At 36.2% G+C, this 9,007-nt stretch overlaps 2 protein-coding genes across 2 annotated transcripts; one reads left to right on the top strand and one right to left on the bottom strand.

Moving 5' to 3' along the window:
• The first annotated feature begins 650 nt into the window (after nucleotides 1-650).
• Nucleotides 651-2,887, top strand: LOC107830380 (alcohol dehydrogenase 1-like). Its single transcript, XM_075219310.1, has 9 exons — nucleotides 651-810; nucleotides 947-1,083; nucleotides 1,182-1,228; nucleotides 1,340-1,665; nucleotides 1,753-1,835; nucleotides 1,917-1,992; nucleotides 2,129-2,190; nucleotides 2,285-2,380; nucleotides 2,469-2,887. The coding sequence occupies exons 1-9, from the start codon at nucleotides 774-776 to the stop codon at nucleotides 2,745-2,747; spliced, it is 1,143 nt and encodes a 380-aa protein (XP_075075411.1). The 5' UTR covers nucleotides 651-773; the 3' UTR covers nucleotides 2,748-2,887.
• A 5,289-nt stretch (nucleotides 2,888-8,176) lies between these two features.
• On the bottom strand, nucleotides 8,177-8,644 carry LOC107830378 (WAT1-related protein At1g09380-like). The gene has a single exon (XM_016657914.1). It carries the CDS (start codon nucleotides 8,642-8,644, stop codon nucleotides 8,177-8,179), a length of 468 nt encoding a protein of 155 aa, XP_016513400.1.
• Nucleotides 8,645-9,007: the final 363 nt, after the last annotated feature.

The raw sequence follows: 9,007 nt of genomic DNA, 5'->3' as shown, positions 1-9,007 counted from the left end.
TAAATAGAATCAAACGGACATAGATTTCAAGAGCTAATACAAAAAATTTAAGAAGTAAAAGGAGTTTATGAATTTCCAAATTCAAACTATATATAGGAATATAACTTTAAATTTAAAAAAAAAGGAAGGCAAAATTAAAAACTGGCTCCAATTATATCGAAGTTTATAAGATTTTTCGCAAAATTAAAATACTTTCAAGTTCTTTTAAGCTTTTCCCTTTGAAAATAAAATTAAGAACTGTTACCAAATTCTTGTTTTGCTTCCTCAAAGTTGAGCAGAGTAATCTTGATAAATAAGATATTCAATATATTTTCCATTGTTTTGAACAAAATTAGTTTTTCTGTATTTTCATAATTATTATTTAAATCTGACTTTTGTAAGATGAATTCATGTTTGACCAAAATGGAGAAATAAATCGTGTCTATCCAAAATTAAAAAATGGTCGTGTAAGAAATAACATTTAGTTTAATAAATCACATCGATTTTTCTATTGGAATATTACCACCACCTTTTTCTAATTACTTGACAAAGACTCAAACAGTAACACAAAACAAACAGCCAGAAACCGGTTTCCAAAACCCAGCGAAATGGTTTTACTTTGGCCTGTTGTATTTAACTTTTCGATTTCAAATTTCAGGCATAAATACCCCAGCAATGCAGTGCCACATCACACCTCAAGATATTTAACTCAGTATTCAGAAACAACCAAAGTTCTTCTCTACATAAATTTTTCATATTTTAGTGATTAGTGAAGGAAATCAAGAAGAAGAAAAATGTCAAGCACAGTCGGGCAAATCATTCGTTGCAAAGGTATGAAACATTCATTTAATTTCTTATACATTATCCTTAATAGTTAAGTAATGACACAGTGATCAAAAGGTTATGTTTTTCTTTTTCTGAATATTTTGGTGGTACGTTTTTGAACTAATGGACGTGTATTTTATAGCTGCTGTGGCATGGGAGGCAGGGAAGCCATTAGTAATGGAGGAAGTGGAGGTGGCACCTCCACAAAAAATGGAAGTTCGTCTTAAGATCCTTTACACTTCTCTCTGTCATACTGATGTCTACTTCTGGGAAGCAAAGGTAAAAAAAAAAACAAGTTACATTCTTGAAAAAATTTCTTAACTTGAGCAAATATCACAATGTGGATTGCTATCTTTTAACTCATTCGACTGATTCAGGGCCAAAATCCAGTCTTTCCTCGCATTCTTGGACATGAAGCAGCAGGGTATGTACTTTGTTGTTTCAATTGATTAATTTAAACTCATCACTGATTGTTTCTAAAGCCAAAAGGGTACTGAATTCTGTTGTATTCTTGATTTAAATATTTTGGATTTAGGATTGTGGAGAGTGTTGGAGAGGGAGTAACAGAAGTTGCACCAGGAGGCCATGTTTTGCCTGTGTTTACAGGGGAATGTAAAGATTGTGCTCATTGCAAATCGGAAGAAAGCAATATGTGCAGCCTCTTAAGGATCAACACTGATAGGGGAGTAATGATTCAAGATGGAGAATCAAGGTTTTCCATAAATGGAAAGCCTATTTACCATTTTGTTGGGACCTCTACCTTTAGTGAGTACACTGTGGTCCATGTTGGTTGTGTTGCTAAAATCAACCCCCTTGCTCCTCTTGACAAAGTCTGTGTCCTCAGTTGTGGAATCTCCACAGGTATAGGAGAAATTATCAACCGTATCTCAAATAGTAGTTTCATTTGAGGAGTTCAATTGTTGATTGATCAAATGATTCTTTTTCTAGGCCTTGGTGCAACTTTGAATGTGGCTAAACCAACAAAAGGATCAAGTGTGGCTATATTTGGACTGGGGGCTGTAGGCCTTGCTGTGAGTACTAATTTTCAATGATTTGTTCTTTCCATATGTTACTTTAAGGATCTTATCAATGATTTGATCTCATTTGGTCAGGCTGCAGAAGGAGCAAGAATTGCTGGTGCTTCAAGGATAATTGGAGTTGATTTAAATGCTAGCAGATTTGAGTTAGGTAATTAAGTTGTACCTACACGTGCCTTGCTATTTTTCACTTGAATCTTCAACAGTCTTGATCCTTTATCCTTTTAATTCCATCCTCATAGCTTGCCTCAACTCATTCATCCATTTAATTTGCCTATATTCTACAGCTAAGAAATTTGGTGTGACAGAGTTTGTGAATCCAAAGGATTATAGTAAACCAGTTCAAGAGGTACATATACATATTTCTTTCACTAAATAGATTATTTTGCAAATAACAGCGTTGAGTGAAAGTTGATTTAACTTTTTCTTGATTGTTTTGTTAGGTAATTGCTGAGATGACTGATGGCGGAGTAGACAGGAGTGTTGAATGTACAGGCCATATTGACGCTATGATTTCAGCATTTGAATGTGTCCATGATGTATGTGTTTTCTGTCAACAAATTACCTAATTAGCTTATGTTCTTAATTATCACTACATTAATTACATGCCGTGTAATTAATATTCAGGGTTGGGGAGTGGCTGTTCTTGTTGGAGTACCTCATAAAGAAGCTGTATTCAAGACACACCCTATGAACTTGTTGAATGAAAGGACTCTCAAGGGAACATTCTTTGGAAACTACAAGCCCCGTTCGGATCTTCCTTGTGTCGTCGAAAAATACATGAACAAGGAACTTGAATTGGACAAGTTCATCACTCATAAACTCCCATTTGCTGAAATCAACAAGGCTTTTGATTTAATGTTGAAAGGAGAAGGCCTTCGTTGCATCATCAAAATGGAGGACTAAACTTTCTAGCAGTGGAGAACTTCTAGTGTTTACTCTTTGAGAAAAGACCAATAAATTGTCATTTGTCATTATTTCTTTGGTGATTGAGTTGTAACATTCTGGTCCAAGTCCATCCATGTCTCTTCTTGCTTTTTCGCTTATAGATATGCTTTGTCCTTAATAAAACCAAAACCAAACTAAACAAAAAAGTATCGATTTTTTTGGTTGGTTTGGTTCGGTTTTTCGGGTTTTTATGAACACCCCTATTTGTTATATATATCTACCTTGGGATTTCACATATTTTTCAGCCCATTAGCTGCCTCAGCCAAAAGTTGGCAACGATTTTGTTCTCATCATGACTATTAGTATTCTTCTTTGTTTTTTAATCTTTTCCGTTACACGTTTAGCAGCACCAAGAGTATGCTGTCATGTACAGAATACATCAAAAGAAGATCTTACAAGCTCTGTAAAGAACTAATAAAGTCAATCGTGGCCTCAACATCTTGAGTATCATGTACAAATATTTGCCTTGTTACTCCAAAAGGTAAGCTAAGAAATTTAAGACTAGCTACATACTCCTTTTTGTCCTAAAAATTTCTCTCACCAAAATGCATATATCCCAGTCTCTTGAATGTAGGCCCCCTACTCACCTCTTGTGCATCTTTGTAGAAGCTAAGTTCCGGTGCAGATTGTCCATTTTAGGCACAAAATATTAAAAAGCATATACGAACAATGGAGCAGTAATTTTGCAATATATGTAGAAATAGGTGGTTTGTGTCCTCTAGTAGTTCTTTATATAGAGAGCATTTGCGAGTATTCCTTTTCTTTGCAAGTTAGACTGTCTGAGACATGCATCTTTTCCCAACCATGTTTCATGCCAAAAGCTAGCTTTTCGACCTAAACTTCTCTTCAGATTTCCCAATTTTATTCATGGCTGCTGTTGTTATTATTCCCTTTTCTTTACAAATAGCTATTGTTCCATCTATTTAGCTTTTGTTGCTCAGTTTCTTCACAAATGTAATTTCTCTCATATTTCGGTTCCTTTCTTTAGTTCGTACCTCTTTCTGAGTGAGATTTTTATTTTTACTTTTTGAGTAAAGATTTTCATTTTTATTTAAAACTTGTATTTGTGTTGGCTCAAACTTGACATGCATGTGCTTCAATTAGTTCGAGCATTGTTTTTAACTCAGTGGCTATTTGGTGTGACTTCGGGTTAGAGATGTTGTATTTCTTTTCCTATTCTCTGTTTCACCATAGTTTGATTTTTGTCACAAGCTTTTTTGATTGATTACTTGCTGCTCTACAGAAATACAAGTCTTATTTGAGTTATAGCTTGCACTAAAGCAAGAAGTGATACTCTCGGTACGTATGGCAATAAGCAATGATTTGGAAAACATGTTGCAGTTGATTTCACTGAGGTAGGATGCATTCGTAAGACCTTACAGTGAGATTTCGCATATGATAAGTATCTATATCTATTTATACTGGAGTTGACTTAGGCTATGCATCCCATTCTAATGGAAGTGAATTTGGATAAAATTGAAGTTCGACTGTTAATAATTCTGACCACTAACTTTATCAATAGTTGTAACTGCATGCAATCCCCCGCGTACCATCAATCAGTGCTACTTTCTTTGCTTTGATTCTAATATTTTTATCTTGGACTACCTCCATTGCTTTCTTTAGCTATGGTGAAGAAATACTCTATGGTGCATGGAGTTTTATCCTCTGTTTTCTTGTACATTGGATTCATATTACAGGTTGCTAAATGATCAAAGTTGCCAATGACACCTTTCAGATACCTTCCTTCAAGTCTTAAACCATAACGTTATTAAACATCCATCATATAATGACTTTACATGATTTTCTAAGACACACGTGTGACACTAAGTTTCTCTGTATTGAATTTGAAAATATTAATGCATAAATTTGTTCATCAATGTTGGCATGTTGAAAACACTACCCGTAAAGAGATTAACAGGGCAACATTTTACAAACGTTCTAAAGACCTCCTGTTTCATGACTAACATTTCATTACTTAGCTATAACTAGTAGCACCAAGCAAGAAACTGCTACTTTTGTTCTGTGCAATATTTAACATCTAATCTTTAATGAAATGGATTAAGCTTCCGAATGAGGAACAAGAATAGTGCTCACTGTTAGCTCTTGGTTACAAAAATTTCGTTTAGTCTCCTTTTCTTTGAGACATGATAGGTTGTGGTCATTATAAATATTCTCAGTGTGTTGAATTTGAATTCCAGTGAGGTGCTCATGATGAGTTCTAAGGTGAAATTAGGAGGCATGGAGTGTTATGCTTAAGGGTGGCAAGTGGACCGGTTAGGCCCGGGCCCAGCCCAGGCCCGCGAGCTCATATGGGTAGTAGGCCTAAACGGGCATACCCGTTTAAACCTTGGACCAGGGGGGCTTGAGGCCCAAGTGGGCCGGTTCATATAAGAAGACCGTTAGGACCGGGACCGTTTGGGCCCGGGTCCTAAGTGGGCCGGTTCAACCGGTCCTAAATGGTCCCAAACGGTCTTAAACGGGTCCAACGACTACATTTTAAAAAAAAAAAAAATTGCCACAAAAAAATCTGACCGTTACCCATTTAAAATCTAGCCGTTATTTCTGTCAAAATAGTCATTGGCTATTTATAAAATAGCCATTTAACCCCCAAACTTTGTTTTAACCCCAAACTTTTTATAATTACACTTATTCCCTAATTTTAACTATAAATAACCCCTCATTCTTTCATTTTTCTTCACAAAATCATCAATATCTCTCAATCTCTCTCTAATTTTCTTCTAAAATTTGTTACTTTATTGTTGCAACTTTTGTGAAAAATTGTGAAGTTGGTGAATTGAAGTATTCAAGTCTTCAATGATAAATAATTTTCAATAAGTTGTTCGTCAATTCGATAAACTCGTTCCAACTCTTTAGTTTTAATATTATAGTTTTGTTTTGTTTTATTTACTTTTGTATTGTTTGATTAATTAAGATGAATTTTTCGTTAAAAAAAATATTTAGCAAAAATAAGGGAAAATCCAATAGTGGTGAATCTAGTGACCAATCTATTCATCCTCCAATTCCCCGGGCTCCCCTATCCAAACCCCATACCCATCTTCCACCTGCTCCTATTCTTGATAGTGATAATACTTTATTACAATTTACTGAGAGTCAATATGTGCATAATGTTGGAGGTGGTGAACACTTAGATCATGAATATATGAATTCTCTTTATGGTAATCCAACTATTAATGAAGAAGATGAGCAGGAAATAGATTTAGATGAAACACAACCGGATGATGATACACCCACTAGTCCTGTTGCTGAAGTTAACCCAACTAATCCAAATGATGCCCCGATTGACCCCCATGTTACTACCCCTACTTTTTCTAGACAACCTTCTAAACGGGCCGAAACATCTCTTGTTTGGCCATTTTTTATTCAAATAAGAGAAAAAAATAAAGCTAAGTGTAAAACTTGTGGCAAAGAGTTAGCTTTTAAATATGTTGATCGGGGAATATATATATATATATATATATATATATATAAGCTATATAATTTACAAGAAATTGCCTTAGATAATTTTTTTTAAAAAATAGGCCAGACCCACTTAGGCCCGTTTAGGCCCGAGACCGGGCCACTTAGCCCGGGACCATTAAAATCGTGGTCCCGGTCCGATTACCTCCAAAAGTCCACGAAGCCCGAGACCATTTCAGCCCGACCCACGAAGTTCGAGCCCACATAAAACCGGCCCACGAGGCCCGGGCCCGAACCGTTTGCCACCCTTAGTTATGCTTAATATTAAGTCGCAAAAGCATGCAAATAGCCGAGCTGCCAATACCAAACGAACATTGTGTTTTTTCCCCATTCGTTGGAGCAAATTTGCTTAGATTGCCTTATTTAATATAATACTCACTTTGTTTAGCTAAAAGTGCTAATATAAGTTTATTTGAAACCAAATTTAATGGAGGATGATAATGAGTGACAATAAATATATGTGAAGGATTGTATATATGAAACCTTTATTTTCCTCCTTATTTCAATACCCCTATCTTATGAAGATAGATAAATTGTTTACGATAGACATTCGGCTTAAGAATAATAAAAAGGACGCAACAAAAAAACAATAGCAACAACAAATAATCTAATCTTCGCATTTAATCTACCTATCCAAGAAAAGAAACTCCCAAATAAGTTTGCATTTCAGTGCACTTAAGGCTAAATAGGTCTGAAGTGCAGCCAATGGTTTCATGCACTTAAGGCCAAAAAGTTGGAAGTGAAAAAAATGCACTTCAGATGCACCTAAAGTGCAACCAACGTTTTTATGCATTTAAAGCCAAATAGATCTGAAATGCAAATTGCCCCGGAATAGAAATCTACAGAATTCTGCAAATTAATATATGTTTTAAAATTTCGCTGAAACCACAGAAAGTTGTCATCGCAAATGAGTTAGAATTCACCCGAAAGGGCTCAAAAGGTGCCAAGGTGTAAAAGTTAAGGTCTTAAAATTATGTTTTTTAAAAGTCATTTGACCTCTCAAACTTTGTGTTCCCCTTGCCAACGTCTTGTTTGAGTTATTGAGAAAAGCAGAGACAACACTTGTGCTTTCAGTGTCATCTGAAATGAAATTAACAAATGCTACATAAAATGGTTGCTCGAAATTAACAGGTTGCATTTCATGGATTTGCTTGAGTTCAGCATAAACTAACTTATGGTTGGTTAGTATTAAATTTTTATAGCATATGCAATCTGCATTGGACACAACATAATAGGATTCTGCTTGAAAAGTCATTCCTGGTGTTGGCCCCATGCATCACGGGCAACCATATCTAGTAGTTTTAGCAAGTATAAACAAGCAAGTTAATAAAGCAAATAAGCGAAACTATGTAATGAAATAACTTCGCTATGCTTATAAAGTGCAAGGCAGGATGCTAGGTGAAAGGGATCCGTGCACAGCATTTAAAACAAAATAGGGAACTAGGGTGTGGGTCGGATTGGATATGGACGTGTGAAAAATGAGTAATGCAAAAACGGATAAATTATCCGACTCGACCCATATTTAATACGGATAAAAAACGGGTGCGGATAATATGGATATCCATATTATTCATGGTTTCTTGAATATGATCATTTTTGGGCGAATTGCTAGTCTCCCAAACTTCACGAACCCCCAATTTGAAGCTTTACCGATGTAAAAGTTGAACCCATTAATTATCTATTGGTTATCCATTTTCAAAGTGAATAATATGGTTTTATCCATATTTGACCCGTTTCTAAAAAAATTATTATCCAACCCATTTTTAAATAGATAATATGGAGGGATAATTATTTTCTTTTAACCATTTTGCCGCGGAACCAACCACCATTTAATTAGACAACATAAATGAGACTCCAAATAGCATCAAGGGGAAGCAGAAACAAAAAAAAGTGCTGATAAAGTTTAAGTGTCATTTTTCTTGCTGGGACTCCAAATCTTCCGCAGCCATATCTTGCTCCGAGTTTATTATTGCCCTTGCTCGCTTTGACTCCACCCAGTTTCCCCACAACACCATAAACAACCCCAAAACGATCAGCATTGAACCCACTATAGTTCCCGTGAATATCTCTTCACCAAGTAGAAGCCAGTTGAGTATGGCAACTACGATAATCGGTAATGGATTGAAAATTGACACAAAAAAAGGCCCCTCCCTCTGGATGCACCAACTCATCACGAAATATGATAGAGCTGAGCAGAAAACTCCTGAATATATGGTGGAGATAGGTCTCACGCCACTGCTCAATGACCAGTCGGATAGGTCATGGTCAAAGCAGAACCCAAAGACCAAACATATGCAGCTAGCCATGAAGCACATCAACGCTGTGCTTGAATAGGTAGCTGCATACTCTTGGTTACTCTTGCTTGGATTATGGACCATATCGACCAAGAGAGGGCACTGGTAATGACGAGCAGAGGGCCTAAGTAGTTGGTGCCGCTGCTGCTGTGGTGCGCAATACCTTCTAAGAGTTTCCAATTAATCTTTGGCTGGCCAATGGGGAGTCTTGGACCATGGTAAATCGATAGCATCATCGCACCTCCTATACTCAATACCGTTCCCATCATTTTGGCTATCCCTACTCTTGTAAATCGGACCTTTTCGTGTCCGGTAATGACAGCAAGAACAAATGTAAATGCTGGCATTAAGTTCGTCAAAGCAGATGCAACCGTAGTGTTGCAATTTTGTAGGCCAATGATATACGTAATTTGGTTAATTGACCCTCCAAAAATCGAACACATGAAA

The sequence above is a fragment of the Nicotiana tabacum genome, chromosome 8 (genome assembly GCF_000715075.1).
Source record: "Nicotiana tabacum cultivar K326 chromosome 8, ASM71507v2, whole genome shotgun sequence".
Taxonomy (NCBI): domain Eukaryota; kingdom Viridiplantae; phylum Streptophyta; class Magnoliopsida; order Solanales; family Solanaceae; genus Nicotiana; species Nicotiana tabacum.
Note: the sequence above shows the minus strand (reverse complement) of the source record. Positions and strands in the feature narration are given on the sequence as shown.